Here is a 17,803-nt window from a genome sequence, read left to right as displayed (position 1 = left end):
CCTTTTCTATCTTTTCGAGGTCATAAAGCGGATTGCAGTTGTGTGTGAACGTTGTAAAGTGGCCACGTATGCTTAGCCTTTATGCTAACTTCAATATAGTGAAATAACTGTCGTTGCTAAATCATTCAGCAAAACAGAAAAACTAGTTGCTCGACCACATCGCACCCATATTTATAGTCTTAGACCGTACCGCATCGGGTAAGGTAGACAGCGCATGTATCATGATGAAAAGTTAGAATACGTTGTGAACAGTGGCAACATATTGCGCGCGCCGTATAAGAAGCTTTCCGCTCCAGAGAAGTCGGCGGCGGGTTCTAGCATGGGTTTCATAATAAATCAGGTCTAGTCACCCTTTTTCCCAACGGCTGACTTTGACATTGCTGGGTCGCAAATGATACCCTATGATAGATGAATGCATACAAGTAGTTCTTCACTCGTCTTTACTCCTCTATCTGTTGGGGTCGATCGGACACACGTCATGATCTGACTATAATATTGCCGTCAAGCCACGGTATTGCTAAGACTCAGCCGGTCACAAGATGAATTTACAACTCCAGGTCGAGCCCGAATCACAAACACGATTTTTACAGGACGTGAACGATCGGCATGATATTAAACGAGAGTGGGTACATCGAATCAGGAAAATCCCTCTCTGGGGTCGCACCGGACGCTAAAATCTTATAAATTATAAGTAGGGCAAGCTAGCTCTCAACCTCGATCAGACCTCTGAGAATCTGATATCGTGCTCGGCATGCAGTGAGGATGCTGCGGATGGCATTTCCGAAATATCATCCACATGCACTGCCATCTCTTTGTTAACGACGACCTTGTCGAAAGCCTGTACGTATCTTGGCCGAAGCGGGATAGCATGTCCACCAACTCCAAAATCGGCTGATTCCTCCCCAATGTCTCCGGCGTATATACGGTTGTTAAGCATGATAAGCATACAGTTGCTGTACCTATTTGCAATGTTTTTTCAATCATTCTGCGAATCACATCAGTATCTGGCGCACATTTTTGAGAGTACATAACCGCTGTGATAATGTGTCAGTCAGAATCTAAATCTAACTCAAAGATACTTACGGAGCTAAAAACATGCTCGTTTTCTACGAAATATGAGACCTACGCCCTAAAGACACCAATACGACTCACCGGCGGTTTTAACGAATTAACAAAGGCGAAGACTCCGAGAAGGACAGATACAAGGGCTTGAGATGGTTCGTGAGTGCCAGCCCACTTTCATCGTTGGTCGGAGGTGCTTACCACTCAGCATATTTGATTCGAGTATCAACCTCACAGTTCGACCAAGCCATGATGCATTGCGCAAAGAGGCATTATTGAGAAGCTGTTGAGTGCGGTTAAATTTTTGATGCAGTTGACCACGAGTTGTAGCTTACGAAGTATACCATCAGAATAGCTATAAGATTATCAGAGACAACATTTCCAATGGCCCAAACCTGATACGATGAAGCAACTCTAGCGTGAAAGAGCAATCAAAAAAAAATAAGGACGAACAATGACCAATCGTGTGGATGTCGTTTCCCAGTTTGTAATGTCCAGAAGGGTTTGATTCTAAAACATGCGTTGGATGAGATTGGAGCTGACATTGGCGACTGGGAGACCTCACGAATATGCCTGCAGCGAAGTAAGAAAACTCTGAACCGACTACTACCTACATGCGAAATGCAAGTTAAGCGAACCAATAACTCAGATAGTACGGGAAGTGCCCACAGCCGCAATAAATATCGGCAAGACCTTCATACCGCTCAAACGATAGATTCGCCAGCAGTACGCCACCTGTGATATGACAGCCACAAGAGAGCCCATTATTGGCGTGTCGATGTTGGCCAAGAAGAATCCGGCCAACACATCGGGTTTTCCGAAACCACGAACAAACCAATGATAACCATCTGCGACGGTCATGCCAGTCGAGACTAGTTCGAGAATAAAGGTCACGTAGACTTGTTCAAGCGGTCAGATGTAATGCCAATACAGGAAGAAAGCGAATTGTTGTGCATACCAGCGATTTTTAGGATGAGGTAGTCATGTCGGTATTTGAGAATGTAATTGTCTGCAAAGATCTTTTGAGTAATAAGCAAAATCAAATCCTCTCCGTTACTTACAGAACTGCAGGGTCAACAGTCCAAACAAAAATATGGCGGCTGTAATGCCTACATACTAACAAATTATCAGCTATATATGGGGTACCCTGGTAACAACGGAAAGAGTACATACCGGTGGCCCTGTGCTGGAGAAAGTTGAAATACATTAGGGTTAGTTCGAATGGACGGACTGAGAAACGCACAGTTTTTCAAAACCTGGAATCGGTGTAAGTTCAGACATATGTACACGGAAAAATGGGAACATCCTGAAGGGCTTCAAATTCGTGTATATATAATTATCGCATCAGGGGTGAACTGCACGAATATCTGAAACCTTCGTGAAGTGCAGATCGTATCTATCGGAGGTCAAATAGGCCCCTGGACTATCCCTAAAAACTCAGGCCAGATACTATCAGTGATCAGAGGTTCGGTCACCCGCATTTGCTGAAAATTCCTCCTCTCAACCGCACTTCATATTACACAACGCGGCTTTCGAAGTTCATATTTGCTATATATCCGGTTTTTTCGAGTGAACACGCCCAAGGAGACTGAGTCTTGAATTTGGAAGGTGTCACGCTTGTCACCGTCGGAGTACGAACGTAGCTGATGGCATTACTGCTAGCGCGTCGCGTTGACCAATGGCGAGTCTGAATGTAGGGGTTTGTCACTTGTGACTGACCGAACCTCTGATCACCTCTGATCACTGATAGTACGAAAGGATACTAGAAGATAAAAAAGTGCCCTTTTCGCCGAAGAGGCCGAGTACGGGAAGTGCGGATAAGTACTGGGAATAATGGTACAGGTTCAGACAAGCATCTGACTCACCGTGGGTTACGCGTTACCCTTATCTGGTAATAGGGTGTGATGGCACTGGATCACGCTCCATCACAAGGCATCACACGGTATTGGTATCCCTCCTTGCAGTTTTGCTGATAGATTTATGAATGCTTACCGGGTCCCGCTGTCCGGAAAAGCTGTCGCGGGGGAAGTTCAGAAGGAGAAAGGTCAATGCACAAATTCCAAGAGTGCGATGACGCATTTGGATGCTATTCCCAACTCGGATTAGGCGGCTCGTGCGAAAGACTTTGGTGATGTGTACTTCGAAGTCAAGCTGAACATGAATCTGAAATCAAATTGCCGAAAAAACGCGTGGCGCCGAAATTTCAAATTTAGCAAACTTAATGACTTTGCTTTCCGGAAACATATTCAAGAAATCTATGCATAATTTTTTTTTGTCTATTTCACCTCCACACACCGCGTTCATCCGCACATACCACACACATTAGTAAATCTATACGGATTCATCCACCACCTTCATATCCATACCCTTTCCGTTATAGCACGTTAAATACAAGCCTTCGTTCTCATAAACAACCCTTTCAACAATGATCCATTTTACTTATCTTCCGTAGAATCATGGTACATAAAACATGTTCTGCTTGACTGCCTTCACTCCATGCGCCCGCCTCACTCCTTGTTACACCCAAATACGCTTGCGTTTGCTCCCCCGACTCGCAAAGGTCTTCTCATTCCCCTTCCGTATTACCCTTTCCAGATATAATTCTTTCTTCTGTACCTCCCTCTGTCACAACACTATTTCCCAATTCGCTGACCACTCAACCTATAAAGGTACTGCCTTCATCAGCGGAATCAGATCCCACTGTTCTTCACCATCTTATCTGCGTGGCTCTCGATCATCATCAGGCTGACATCGATCTAAAGTCCGGTCTCCTTGAAGATGATTCCACTAACCTCTCACCACATGTTCTTTGTCTTCATCTTCCTCTAAATACCCCTGCACCATCCCACATTCGACCACCGATTCAAGCTTTTCTTCAGCTGTGAATGAGATTAACGCCCGCTCACCCTTATGGCCTTGCAAACCGACAAATACTCCAACCAGTGCCAAAACCCTGCCAGCGTACACGCTCTCATTGATATCTCTGTGATTCTCAGGTGATTCTCGTTCGCGACCTGTTGTCGACTAGTTGGATTTGCCTCTCTTGCTACTTGGAGAAACATACGTCTATCCAACCTATGTCCATTTGTACAGCTACGAATATCCGTAGACAGCTTTCCTATGTAGTAGACCGTTCTCTCACAATCCCGCGATTCTTCATGCATCGCAAAATTACACCACTCTATCGTTCTGATTTCCTTCTAGTGACAATATCTTGGGGATGTCATTCCTTGAAGCGAACACAATCGTTATTGACATTTGACCGACCTCATCTCATTCATATTGGATGCGCAAGTGACTCGGCGACTGCAGGGCACCACCTCTAAAGTATTGTAATGCCCTGCTCCGCGCTGATCTTATAAACTTGCAATCAGCAAAAATGACCACTGTACAGTATACCATCGATCACAACTTATGTTGTAGCTTTTGAAATTGCTCCTCGGGCACAGACTTTGGAAGAAGCGTTGGCCTCAGTAAGGAACGAACCTCAATATTATCCAAATTTCAGTCTGCATTCGACGATGTCATGGACTTTGATGAATTACAACAGTGACCTTGTACCAGAGATCAGCCGGCAAGAAGCAAATGAAGTCATAAAACACGCACTTACTCTTGACTCCGGAGATCCTGTTCCATTAATTTCGCGCAACTCCCATGTCGCATGCGAGTCATGCAACCCAGGTCAGTCACAAGATGAAACTAGATCTAGGCCTCTACTTAACCAGAATCACTACACGGTTGCACCAGTTATTAGCGAGTGGCATGAATTTAAACGAGAGTAGGTATAGTTGAACCAGGACAATCCCTTCTACCGAACGACAAGATAAGCAACATGAAATCGGCAAGCTAGCTCTCGACCACGTTCAAACCTCCGAGAATCTGACATCCTGCCCGAAATGCTGTGATGAATGTGCTGCGGATGGCACTTCGGAAATATTATCAACGTGCACTGCCATCTCTTTGCTAACGACGACCTTTTCGAAAGTCTGTACGTATCTCGGCCGAAGCGGGATAGCATGTCCACCGATTCCAAAATCGGCTGATTCTTCCCCAACGTCGCCGGCGTACATACGGTTGTTAAGCATGATAAGCATACAGTTGCTGTACCTATTTCGCAACGTTTTTAGTCATTCCGTCAAATGATTTGAGCAGCTGGCGCACAATTTTGACATCACATAACCACTGTGATAATGTGTCAGTCAAGATCCAAGTCTTACTCAAATATACTTACGGGGCTAAGAACATACTCGTGTTCTACATAATATAAGATTCATGCCCCAAAATAATCAAAGGAACGCACCGGTGGCTTCAACGAATCAATGAAGGTGAAGGACGCGAGGGCAATGGCAACCACGGCTTATAAATATAATAGTGATTGAGTGATTGCCCGGTTTCATCGCTGCTCGGAGGTACTTACCACTGAGCGTGTTTGATTCGAGTATCAACCTCACAATCCGACCAAGCCACGATGCATTGCGCAAAGAGGTGTTGTTTAGCAGCTGTTGAGTGCGATCAAAACTTTTATGCGGCGATCACAGGCTGTAGCTTACTAAGTAAACCATCATAATAGCGATAATGTTATCGGATGCAACATTTCCAACAACCCAAACCTAACACGATAAATCAACCTCCACATGAAAAAGGAGATGAAAAAAATGAAGGACGAACGATGACCAGTCTTGTAGATGTCGTTCCCCAGTTTCCTATCTCCACAATAGTTTGATTCTAAAATATGCGTTGGTTGAGATCTGAGCTGACACCGGCGATCGAATAAACTCACGACTACTCCTACAGCGAGGTAGCAAGCTTCTGAGCCGATTACTACCTGGATGTGAAATGCAAGTTAAGCCGACGATTGACTCAGATTAAACTAGGAACTGCCCACAGCCAGGATAATTATTGGTAAAATTTTCATACCACTTAAACGATAGATTCGCCAGCAGTATGCCGTCTGCGATATCATGGCAACGAAAGAGCCCATTATTGGCGTGTCGAAGTTGGCCAAGAAGAATCCGGCCAAGACATCGGGTTTTCCGAAACCACGAACAAACCAATGATAACCATCGGCGACAGTCATACCTGTCGAGACTAATTCCAGGATAAATACCGCGTAAACTTGTTCAATTTGTCAGGTGCGATGCCAGTACAGGAAATCGATTGGTATAGTATACCCGCAAGTTTCAGAATGAGATAGTCATTTCGGAATTTGAGAACGTAATTGTCTGCAAAGACGTTTTGAGTAAGAAGCAACATCAAGTCCTCTCCGTTACTTACAGAATTGTAGGGTAAAGAGCCCAAATAAAAATATGGCCGCCGTAATGCCTACATACTAAACAAATTGTCAGTTATCTATGAGGCGGCTTGGTAACAACGGAAAGAGTACATACCGGTGGCCCTGTGCTGAAGAAAGTTGAAATACATTAGGGTTAGTTCGAATGGACGGACTGAGAAACGCACAGTTTTTCAAAACCTGGAATCGGTGCAAGTTCAGACATATGCACACAGAAATATGGGGAATAAGCTTAAAGGCCTATTGGTCAAGTATTTATGATTATCATATCAGGGGTTGCTGCCTGTTGCTGCACGAATAGCCAAGGCTTGGCGTATTCAAATTAAGTCACTTTTGGAGTGCTGATCGCATCAATCAGTGTTCAAAACCAGGAACTAATACTATAACGGTCACAATCCAATTCAAGCATGTATAAATTAAAATGGACTAAAGATGCCGGATGCCGGACCGCATTTCATGTTTTTGGTAATTTCCCGGAGGCCCAAATGCAAACCGATCAGGCTGTTTAATAGTTTGACATAGGAGTACCGCTGACTCCTGGACCTTCTTGCGTGGGTCTACCAGTCCCCTGGATATGCCCTGATATGCCCTGATGACCTGGACCATTTTGAGCGCACTTTCAGGGGTACTTTGGGTTCCCCTTTCGTCTTCGATTCTTATAATTACTACCGACATTGTTACCGACTAGTAGACAGATGCATATAATCCACAAAAGAGTCAGCTATCCAGCCACTTTCCGGCTGTCGACACCCTCATGAGCTCTCCAAATAAATATTTTGAGTCTCAGAGTGACTCGTCCGGTGTACCAGTGTTCACTTTGTTCAGGTAGTTGTGGTTCTCGTATTTCAACCAGGCTTATAATATGGCATCTACACCTTGAGTCTGCGAGTTGCGGTGCGGAATTCTTCTGAAAATGATCCATAGAAGTCAGGAAGCCACGCGGTTCATGGTTATTACATCAAATTTTTATGATATACGAATTATAAGGCGACGAGAGTAGATGGTTTCTTCGTCATTGAATTCTGACTCTATTCGCGATAAACAGCGTCCGTCTACTCGGATTTACCGTAGCAGCCTGTAGCAGCCCTGGTTGGCGGGATCCAAATTCATGGTAAAGCAGCTAACTTGTATTGGAGCCCATTTTTTTAGGTGGGTTCTAAAATTCCTTGAGGACTGGCTAACTTTAGACGGGAAACTCTCAGTCTTGAGATCCAACCTATATTTCGGGTTGATCAGGGGTTGCGGCTCGGAATCAGCTGTCTCAGTTTTTTGTGTCCATAGCCCCTGTCAAAAGTAGTTGTATATACCTAGGAGGGTATTCGTAGCAACGTTGTATATCTTTCCTACTAGCAATGGCCGCTCCTGGCCCACCTGGTCCTCCTCCCGTACCCATCCCGAACATTGATTTACGGTGCGACTCATCAATATATGCTCTTTGAATTTACTAGACATTGACGACGGTGTGGTGCACAGTGCAGGACCTCAAGTAAGTATAACAACCGTCTAGTAATGATATGACTTACTGACTATTATTAGTATGTCGGCATCATGTGCAACGCTTACCTGTATGGGATGCTCGCACTACAATTCTGTAAGACTGATTCACATTTCTCCTGCCTTCTTATGTCAAGAAAATTATAGATAATTACCACACCAGATTTCGAAACGATTACCCAATTCTGAGGGCCATTGGTAAACCTATGATTTATGTTTCAAACGGGTCTCTTGTCTGATTGAACGCTATGGTTAAGTTCATGCACAGTTTTTACTAGAGACGGCTCAAACCATCATGAGCGTTGCGGACGGATTTCATTGGTTTGTCGATGGTTATGGAGTAGGCGACCAGCTATCAGAGTTCTTCTTGGCCGCCATCGATACTCCGATTCTTTGCACGTTGATAGCAGTGATTTCGCAGGGTGCCTATTGCTGGCGAATTTATCGCCTGAGTGGGTGGAGAGTAATCACGTCTTTGATCGTGGTGGTGAGCGATTCGTCGAACTATTATTATTGGAGGTCACTTACTTTCAATAGGTCATCCTCGGCCAAATCGCCGGCGGACTTGGCGTAGGAATATTGGTCAGATCAATCATGCTATATGTATACCTCAAATTCCTCACGTCAGACATTCTTTAGATGCAGCAGATCGGCGTTATTACTAAATGGAATCATAAAGTCGAAGCTTTCATGATTGTAAGTTCCGTTATATATACCGGCGTCGTTATGCCTTACAGAGTTGCAACTTATTAGGTGTGGACGATCTGCACGACTGTCGCAGACGTTGCCATTGCCATCGTCATGACCTGGCTAGTAAGCTGATCCCGTCTGCCCTTCGTCAGACGTTAGGCTGATTATTATATCTAGCTTGTATCCAACAGCAGCTATATGAATGTAAGCATATCAAGTCGAATCATAAGGTTGGTGATCGAATCGAATTGTGCAAGTGGTAAGCATCTTTGCGGTCTAGACATGGTTTTTATCAATAACAACATATCAAGCTACTGTGTCGATCGTTCAATTGCTCACCACTCTTATCGGGCCCATAAAGCCACCGGTGAGCTATCTCTTTCCTTGAAGTTGATTCTCGTTTTTTCTCACTATCTAAAGCGTACGACTATGTTCCTAGCTCCGTGAGTTTCTTTTATTGGCGCTACACCGTATCTCCGAATTAATAAATCTGTCCTAGCGGTTATATCCTTGGAAAACTGTGAGTTCACGCGCTCTATCACTGGACGAAGTGATTTTAAGGTAGGAAAATTTGTAGGTATAGCAATTCCTTCCTTATGATGATGAACAATCGGAGGTTCGCCGGAGGCGTTAATGAGGAGGTGGTGACTCCAGGAGTCGGCGAGCCTGTTGTTCAGCTTCGTCCCCGACATATCCACACTAGTGAAGCTGTACTCGTCGGGAAGGAGACTGCAGTGCACTTCGACAATGTCTCGTCTTCGTCGTACGGCCCCAGTAGCGAGGCAAAAGTTAGGTTCTCCGAAATCTAAAAAAGAGCACTGTCTAGTTATCAAAGCTGTACGTAATGGGTATGAGGAAATCGCTGTCATCTTCCACTCACTCTCCTTTGTTTGTCCTTCTTTTACTGTGGTATTTGGATCCGCATATGTAACGTCTCGTATCTCAGCCATTCACGTTCTAATTGGTATTTCCTACAAGAACTGATTGGAAATAGATATTTTCGAAATGGCCCAATCTCCGCGGACCACGAGGCACTATTCAATAAACAGGTCTAGATGGCCCATATTGACCGTACCAATTATAAGATAACTTAGATAAGTCTGTCTTTGTACGACGGTATTTAGTAAACACCCCCGGTCTTTCACTCAGCCTGGGTAGAATTCTTGCTCAAAGTTGAGTTGTCGATTGATCCAAATCTTCTCTTGGAAGTATCGAAACAGCCCCATAATTAGCGCAGATATGGAGTGACTATCACAAACCTGTAATGTATGGATACTTGTCGTAGAGCTCAGACACGAAAGTGCGAGAGCGAGAAGAGGAGGATGAAATAAGTATTTTGAGCTGAAGAGTTTTCGCCGACTTCCTCGAATAGTACTTGTACGAATCATGATCAGAAGCTGCATACAAATACATAACCCCCTGGGCCCTAACCCCCGTGAGGATTGACTGCTACCAATCCTCAGAGTCCTTCATATAAGACCGTGTCCACGGAGATGGTTGTAAATTCGCATATCATGTTCTTGTACCATATTGTTAGTACAACTTGCACTGTAGGTGAACCCGCCACACAAGATTTCTGTACAGCATGTTGTTAATCAATAGCAACCTTTTAATGATCATGATGTTTGCACACAATCGATTTGTATGTCGCCATACCAAGTTCTCTGCGCGTTTGGTGACGTACTACAATGATCCTGGACGTAATCTAGTGATCGGCTTGTTAGAACACCGTCTTTTTGCCGAAGATCAATTCGCTCTCTCCAGGGTCTCCATTCTATAAATATTTCGCGACCCCTACTGGATCCAAATGCTTTCTTGAATCAGGCGAATTTTTACTGTGGCCGAGGTGAAATGAAGCAGCAGCAGGGCTCGTCGCACTGGGCTATATGACGCTCTTCAATAAAGAGCACGGTCTTTTCGATAGGCGTCCACTTCGCGCTATGTTTATACGTCAAAATACTAACCATCCAATCATAATTACTTCTAATCTTGAAGCAAACACGATCAAGCTGCCAAGTTATCCAAATGATTCAGATGAAAGATTGGATTTTTGTAGCGTAAGCGCCTCTACCGGATACGTATATTGATGCAATTCTTTTTGAGGTGCGGGATTGGACTACTAGATATCTATTGACCTTCGCATATTGTATTATTTTGCTCGACTACCAGTGATATCAGAAACTTCAACTTCATTTATATAGTTACACCTGTATATTTTTCCTATCCATGAGGCCAGTAAAACATGTAGCGAGCTTTTACATCAAATTCGGCGTACGATAGCACAAGAAATAATTAAAGGAAGAGCGATAGTACAGGAAAAATGGCAATGTTATACAAAAAATGATCGAGTGTCCCAGAAACCCTTCTTCCCAACCCTCACGTTGCCATGGAAAGGCAATCCAGTCAATTCTAATGCTGCACTTCCTTTCTTTGGAGGTCCACCAGGAATCGGATCACTGATATCAATCGGTAATCCATCCACCGTCAATGTGACAGCTACATATCCTTGTATACCGGCCAAGGCACCTGATGAGCCAAATATGACCTTTGAGACAAAAGAGCTAAATTCTTTTTGACGTCCAGGTAGGACCTCAAGAGGTACATCATGAATTTTGGCTGATACGGCATAGATTGCTCCGGTATTCTTCTCTGTACCGTCGTAGTCAGTTTCGTCGTTGATATCAATATTCTCCAGCCTGACGCTCGTCGAATTCAACCAATCTTCCGGTGTAATATGTCCAAACGCGTTTGGAGGTAAGGGATCAGGTAATTCCGGCATTCTAGGAGGTTTTGTCGGTCCCTTCTTTCCAATGACTCCCCGTAAATTGTCTTCGTGTTCGTAAAGCGATGGTACATCCCCATCAAATACCAACACATCCGGAAAAACTCTAAATACATCCACACCAACGTCGATCCCTTTCGGTAGTACGACTGTTGCGAAGATGATTCCACTTGTTAGCATAGTTGTGCCCGAAGCTCGGACGTGCATGTCTTTAATGGTGACGTTTCTTAAGAGCTGTGGGCGTTCCGAAGGTGCTGGGAATTCTGCTGGGAATTCTATATCTGAACCGTCTGAAGGGCTCAGCGGTGAGAGCAAAGGCGTGGAAATGATTATAGGGTTGGGCTCAGAATTGAGGTAACGACTAAGGAAGGTGGAGAGAAGTGAAAACGATGATTTGGGTAAAGCCGGTACTGTTCCGTTGAGATGGAGCGAGATATTTGGATGCGTGGATTCTAGAGGAAAAGTGGTAACGTCTGCAACTTTGACCCTGGTAGAGGTGTTGCCATTAGGTAGGAAGACGCTGAAGGGTAATGATGGGAGGGTGAAGTGCAGATCTTCTGGTATCGGGTTCACGACAGATGCCTCGCCTTCAAGTGTCAAACGTTGACGACTCGACGAGATATGGAAGGATTCCAGAGTCAGCAGTTCCGATACAGAGGGAAATGGCGCATGCTTTCCGGGTCGTGGTAAACCAGGTAGTGCAGGAACTAAATTCACCATGTCAATCGGTTCATAGAATATAAGAAACTGATAGTTTTACATACTGTTCAATCGCAAAATCGTTTGTACATTCTTCATCGTTCCTCGAAACTTGCTCCTCCAGCCAGCCTCTTTACCACCCCCTCTGATCGAAATCTGCCCAGCGCTCACGCCAACATCGACAGTCCCCTTTCTCCAGCTCTCAATCACAAACTTTGACAGCGACTGCGTATCCTTCGAGGGTTTCACAAATACCTCTGCCACTATGGGAGTCAACCACTCATTTGACCATCTCGGCGGATCTGCTGTCAAAGGAATTTCTATGGGGGGTATCTTGACCTCCAACAACACCAGAGAGCTCTCGTGCTCCGGAGAGATAATGATAGTATCCGCATCCACAACCACCCTTTCCAACGTCTCAATACCCCACCTCCCAATTGCCTTCCACACCCTCTTGAACATCCCTTCATGCTCCTCTTCAAATATTGGATAATTGACCCCAAGAGCGTCTCCAGCATCGAACCCTACTCTCCCTGAAACGTTTAGCCACAAACCACCATCATCCGTTGTATTGAGGACGTTTATGTCAAACGGTCCGCTGAGAACGACATCGTCATTGATGACCTTTTCCGGCGACATGTTCGAAGCTTTGGCAGCATACGACCATGCAAGGATTGCGACTAAGACCGCAACGAGAATGGAGAGGGATAGTGAAACGAGGAATACTGTGGTCAGGATGGTGCGCATGCGCCTTCGGTTCGAGGGTGGAGCAGTCGGGTCTAATAATGTTTCCGAAGTCGAGGCCCCATTCTGGAGCAGAGGAGTACGCTCAGTGGCCTCTTCAGCCCGACGTTTACCCTTGTCAATGGATTGTGAGAGTATATGGTCAGCGTCTTCCGCAGACATAGCGAGTGTGGTGGTCGTGATACAAGATCACATACAAGTTTATGTATACTCCACTGTTTAGGTCAACAAATAAACAAGATAGCTTAGAATAACTGTGTATAGTCCAATATCGTTCACACTCCTCCCAGACATCGCACTGTTGTTGTTCTTCGGATTACTAGCGTTGTTGTTGGGTTTAGTATTATTAGGAGCAGCGGCCAATCCCTCCTTCATAGCAAACGGCTGGTTCCACAAATAAAACGGCTCTTGTACAAACTGTGGCTCCTTCTGGTCCAAAAATGTGGCATATTTTCCATCGGGGTCCCCATAAACAGAAGCAACGGCAGCCACGTTGAGATACAGCTCCTGTGCGTAATTATCTTCATGGCTGGCACTAGGAGAAATCGTCATTGCGTAATCGAGCGCATCTTTGATGGTAGAACCCTCTTCTGTCGTCTTATTCCACATCGACGGAGCATTGCGGTCTGCATATTGGGCGAGGCGTGCATTGGTCTATATCACCATTCATCAGGAAATGGGGGCGACATAAAGGAAATATAAACATACAATCATAGCGGCCAAATTGTATGCTCGGTAATGGTAGGGTCTAGTTCGTATGGCTTCCAAGGGCTGGAATGACGTGAATGAGACATTTCAAGACCTAAAGAACGTGCGTATTCACCTGTTCCCCTCCTTCGACGATCTGGTTCATATAAATACCATTGAAATACATATCTGTCACATTTCTTGCGCCAGCAAAATCTCCAAGCAGAATTTTGAGAGAAGCGAGCTGATTATAGAAAAATGTACCGTGATTACTGGCGAGCGTCAGTTCATTATGCCTGGATCGAGTATATAATAATCAATTACTTGGCTGCCGACTGTTCTTCATTTGCAATTGTAGCAGTTTCGAGCCACGCGATATATTGCTGGACCCAGGTGTTCATTCCACTATCCATGTCGCCGGGCCATGCGGAGCTATTGGTCTTTCGCAAGATGAGGATACCGTTAACAACCTTGGTCATACATTTGAGGTCCCTGCATGCATGATCAGAAACTCCTCCACAACGAGGAAATTGTCAGTGGCCCGTACAAAAGACCGGTATGTGTGCCGTTTGAATTTCCAGGGCCACGCTTTACCTGGCCATAATTAAGGTTGGGGTTCATGCGAGTGGCATCATCAAGAAACCATGTCTTGATGAACTTGGCTGCGGATGGGAAGATTCAGAACCATAATTACTGCGGGAAACACGGAACAAGGCACCGGACGACGAGAAGCCGTGTCTTATTAGACTTCCCGCCGCTCAAAAATAGCACACCACGCTGCGCATCAAACTCAAAGTGTCAGACTCACCTGCGGTGTCCGCGTAGGTGCGGTCCTGTGATATACTCCAAGCAAGGGTATTGTACAAAACAGCATCGGCAAGCGACTCGAAGTGTCCGATATCGTTGATTTCACGGACGTCCGGATTAAATAAACCATCACGTTGTTTGTACGGGCATGTTGTCCAGACTACGCATGTTGCGTCACTCATTAGTTGCTCTTTCGAAAAAAGTTTGAACACAAACATACTCTGCTCAGGTGTGAGTTCAGTCTTGTTGCCTGCCTCAGAACAATCAGGCCACCAACTGCAAATAGCCGCATATACTCTGAGCTCCAGGAGAACATCGCACACCAAAATCTAGCCACTTACTAAGGGCTCCAACTCATGTAATCATGTTTATCGCCCGACGGTGGCGTATAAGGCTTGCTCGTTACCGCTTTAGAACCGAAATCTTAAGGACTAGTGAAACTTGACAATAAATTTTTGGGGACGTACACCAAGGACCACCGACCGCACTATCTTTGGCCCACTCAACAATCGTATTCTGCGCTGCTTGCGTGTTCTTTCCAAAATTTCCGCTGACGATATAGTCCGGATCGGCGAAATCATTGGCATAGCTTGTGACAGCTCGTACGACGCCAGTGGAAACAAGTAAAGCTAGAGCGAGGGAGCGTAGTGTCACAGTTCGGGAAAGGAGTGTAGTGGAGGCCATTGGTGGCTGACAGGGGCAATAGTACCCAAGATGATAGAAGAGATGAACAAGTGGAAAGAGAATATAGGCTGTAGACCACGATGTAGGTGGTAGAAGTTAAAGTGCAGGTATGAAATGGGTAAGGACTGGGCTAATTCGCGGCGTGTCAGAGAACGGGCGGAGACCAAAAGAAATGAAAAAACACAGCATAACAAAAACATGCTGTCCCTTTTACAACAACACGGCGAGTATCGCCGTTTTTCTGCCAAATCAACTCCTGATCAAAATCACAACATTGCATACGGACTGCATTTGGGCTGCATTAAATTGTATCATGCGGTTTCAAAAAATCACAACCATCAGAACCTGAATTAGAATTGTTACTCCGGATTTGATCCGAGCTGTCCATTTGGGCGTCTGAGCAGCCGGCTGCAATCCCTGACAACTTAACAAAGCTGCAAGGTGCGTAGTTGGGGGTTCATCTTGTCTTGAACGGTGACACACCGAGAAGCACATATTTTAGTTCAGGCTGGTGAAAAGGAGAAATAAAACACACGCGTTGTCAACACAGAATGTTGAAGCATCACTAGTACTGGCGAACCAAAGAGTTGCTCCTCTTATCTCATTCGATATTTGAATCCAACACATATGATTCTGTATCGAAAGTTGTTCCTTCGACTCTGACCTAGAGTCAGAGAATTTCTTCGGACGTGGAGGAGTGAGCGAAACGCAGGCGGTGCTCACGTTGACATTCTTGTACGGTACAGGTCCAGAACAATCTATGGTTGCATGAAAAGTGTGCTAGTAGAACGCACTGTTGACTGGTCAAAAGAAGTAATCATACTTTCATTCAAGGATAAGTGTCCCGAGAACGGTCAGTTCGATTACGAGGACGATTCTTTTGATTCAGAACTTATCCACCTATAACAAAGATTGTTTGTCGGTCTTTCTTGCTGAGATGTACGCTCTCCGAAACATAGGTTTTGACGAGGGACCCTGACGCACAGTGCGAAACACGAGAGCTCATGATCAATGGTGAGCGGTGAGCCGGGCGCCGAGGAATCGATCTCAGCAACAGGGTGTGCAAAAGCCTAGTAGTAACAAAGTTAATTACAAGTCATGTACGAGTACCAGAGGATCGCTAATACTCAAATTTATTGAGTCATCTATCCTAATTCTAGTACGTGACGGGTTTGGTAGACTCCCAGAAATCGTCACATTGAGCGACATGTCGGTTGACTAACTCTTAATACAATTAACATGTTAATCTTTCCAAGCAAGACATTCGAGTTGTGCTCGACGACGCCCTCATAAGAAAGTGAAATCAAGGAACGAGAAGGCTTCAATTTCTCACTGTAGAGGCACCTTGTAATGACCTTCAAGAGCCCTCTACGGCGTGGCAAGGCATTTGTACTAATTCAGAGACCAGGCCGTCGAGGCGGTTCAAAGCAATTAAACACACTGATATTTGAGATTATTGAATACTGAAGACATTTTTGAGTAAAACAGTAGCATAAGTTACGCTACAGCAAAAACAATAAACCCAATACTTTCTCATGTATAGCCCAACCAAACAGTACCTATATCCACCGCGGCTGCAGCGAGCAACACAGCAAGTAGAAGATCAACAGTAACGACTCCTACACCAAAGTCACTCCAGAAATCATTCAAATTAATCACCGATCTAATAGGCGGCCACACCCTAACTCTCACAGCATGTTTCGTCCCAGGAGAATTATCCTTGGATACGATGAACAACGTCTGCCTGGCCTCATCGTACCTGTATGCATACTTTTCTTTGTCTATTATTGTAGCTTGTTCTGCACCGCGACTCCATCATCAATGTCATGTTTTTTCCAATCAACATCAGTTTCCACGAGCACTTTTCTGCCGGACGCGAGTTGTGAAGGTAAGAAGATTTCAGTTTCGTAAGATCCTAACTCGTTTTCATCTCTGACGCCTTGAAGAGGTACCATCCATGAGAACGTAAATTCTCCATACCTCATCTCATAACTGAAATTGAGAGGTGTACTCGCTACTTATGCAGGATATGGTCGGACGATTGAATCAAGGATACGACCACCACCATCAAGATGAGGAGTGTTTTGTTTGTATTCGAGTAAAAAATTGGGCATTGCACGGCGTTGGGACAAGCACAGTTTTGATATTTCGGCACCCATGCGTTTTTTCGGCAATCTGATTTCATTATCATGTTCATGATCAGCTTGACTAATTACGTCGAAAACACATCTCTGAAGTTTTTTCCACGAGCTATTCACGCCGCCAATTTTCTGACACAAAAATCAGTACCTAACTCGACAATGGCATCCAAATGCGTCATCATACTGTTAGAAATTGTGTAGTGACCTTTCTGCTTCCAAACTGCTCACGCGGTAGCTTTTCCGGACAGCGGGACCCGGTAAGCATCCATTGTGATGCCGTGTGATGCCGTGTGATGCCGTGTGATGCGCGTGATCCACCATCAGTGATCAATCGATCACACCCTATCACTAGCCAATGATGCTCAACGTGAATGAATAATTAGCTGGATTATTCCAGGGACAGCAGCAGCATCGACGCCCTCCCTCGGATATAGCTAGTCCGAGGACAGCACCAGCATCGACCTCCCTTGGATGCCCCTAGCTATATTGAATTTAAATTCTTCGACACGGGTACGCTTTGTAGCTAGGGAGGGAAGGGTGGGTAAGCGAAAAGTAGCGCTATGTGCGACGGAGGCGAGAAGAGAGGAGTTATATGACAAAGTAAGACAAGTGTTGTAACAGAATGCGTCACGTAGTGTAACGACGAGAAGAAGCACCTACCGGTTAGCCAGGAGTTGTAAATCAAATGCGTAATGCACTGAGGAACACTCGAGGGTGTCAAAT

The 17,803-nt window shown here is 45.0% G+C and overlaps 5 protein-coding genes across 5 annotated transcripts; 1 reads left to right on the top strand and 4 right to left on the bottom strand.

Annotated features, from left to right (window-relative positions):
• Window positions 1-718: 718 nt before the first annotated feature.
• AGABI2DRAFT_121052 (hypothetical protein) lies at window positions 719-2,343 on the bottom strand (the record flags this gene model as incomplete). The annotated part of the gene is made up of 13 exons (XM_006455045.1): window positions 719-959; window positions 1,014-1,034; window positions 1,084-1,106; window positions 1,153-1,208; window positions 1,264-1,345; window positions 1,398-1,457; window positions 1,516-1,572; window positions 1,628-1,672; window positions 1,732-1,961; window positions 2,021-2,071; window positions 2,124-2,178; window positions 2,236-2,248; window positions 2,306-2,343. 13 exons carry the CDS (start codon window positions 2,341-2,343, stop codon window positions 719-721), a joined length of 972 nt encoding a protein of 323 aa, XP_006455108.1.
• Window positions 2,344-4,753: 2,410 nt separating this feature from the next.
• AGABI2DRAFT_180302 (hypothetical protein) lies at window positions 4,754-7,027 on the bottom strand (the record flags this gene model as incomplete). The annotated part of the gene is made up of 14 exons (XM_006455044.1): window positions 4,754-5,169; window positions 5,224-5,244; window positions 5,294-5,316; window positions 5,363-5,418; window positions 5,480-5,561; window positions 5,613-5,672; window positions 5,731-5,787; window positions 5,843-5,887; window positions 5,948-6,141; window positions 6,234-6,284; window positions 6,337-6,391; window positions 6,450-6,462; window positions 6,520-6,532; window positions 6,871-7,027. The coding sequence occupies 14 exons, from the start codon at window positions 7,025-7,027 to the stop codon at window positions 4,926-4,928; spliced, it is 1,071 nt and encodes a 356-aa protein (XP_006455107.1). The 3' UTR covers window positions 4,754-4,925.
• A 677-nt stretch (window positions 7,028-7,704) lies between these two features.
• Window positions 7,705-9,345, top strand: AGABI2DRAFT_121050 (hypothetical protein; the record flags this gene model as incomplete). Its single annotated transcript, XM_006455043.1, has 13 exons — window positions 7,705-7,763; window positions 7,826-7,838; window positions 7,889-7,943; window positions 7,994-8,044; window positions 8,104-8,333; window positions 8,384-8,428; window positions 8,486-8,542; window positions 8,600-8,659; window positions 8,714-8,740; window positions 8,817-8,903; window positions 8,957-8,979; window positions 9,036-9,056; window positions 9,120-9,345. The coding sequence occupies 13 exons, from the start codon at window positions 7,705-7,707 to the stop codon at window positions 9,343-9,345; spliced, it is 954 nt and encodes a 317-aa protein (XP_006455106.1).
• A 1,520-nt stretch (window positions 9,346-10,865) lies between these two features.
• AGABI2DRAFT_209406 (hypothetical protein) lies at window positions 10,866-12,923 on the bottom strand (the record flags this gene model as incomplete). Its single annotated transcript, XM_006455042.1, has 2 exons — window positions 10,866-12,025; window positions 12,083-12,923. The coding sequence occupies 2 exons, from the start codon at window positions 12,921-12,923 to the stop codon at window positions 10,866-10,868; spliced, it is 2,001 nt and encodes a 666-aa protein (XP_006455105.1).
• A 7-nt stretch (window positions 12,924-12,930) lies between these two features.
• On the bottom strand, window positions 12,931-15,057 carry AGABI2DRAFT_226405 (hypothetical protein). The gene is made up of 9 exons (XM_006455041.1): window positions 14,723-15,057; window positions 14,597-14,663; window positions 14,476-14,531; window positions 14,257-14,415; window positions 13,996-14,110; window positions 13,773-13,940; window positions 13,585-13,720; window positions 13,470-13,532; window positions 12,931-13,415 (listed from the first exon to the last, which is right to left on the bottom strand). Exons 1-9 carry the CDS (start codon window positions 14,937-14,939, stop codon window positions 12,981-12,983), a joined length of 1,416 nt encoding a protein of 471 aa, XP_006455104.1. The 5' UTR covers window positions 14,940-15,057; the 3' UTR covers window positions 12,931-12,980.
• Window positions 15,058-17,803: the final 2,746 nt, after the last annotated feature.

This window comes from Agaricus bisporus (assembly GCF_000300575.1).
Source record: "Agaricus bisporus var. bisporus H97 unplaced genomic scaffold AGABI2scaffold_10, whole genome shotgun sequence".
NCBI classification, from domain to species: Eukaryota; Fungi; Basidiomycota; class Agaricomycetes; order Agaricales; family Agaricaceae; genus Agaricus; species Agaricus bisporus.
The sequence above is the reverse complement of the archived record's forward strand: the minus strand, read 5'-3'. Positions and strand labels throughout refer to the sequence as shown.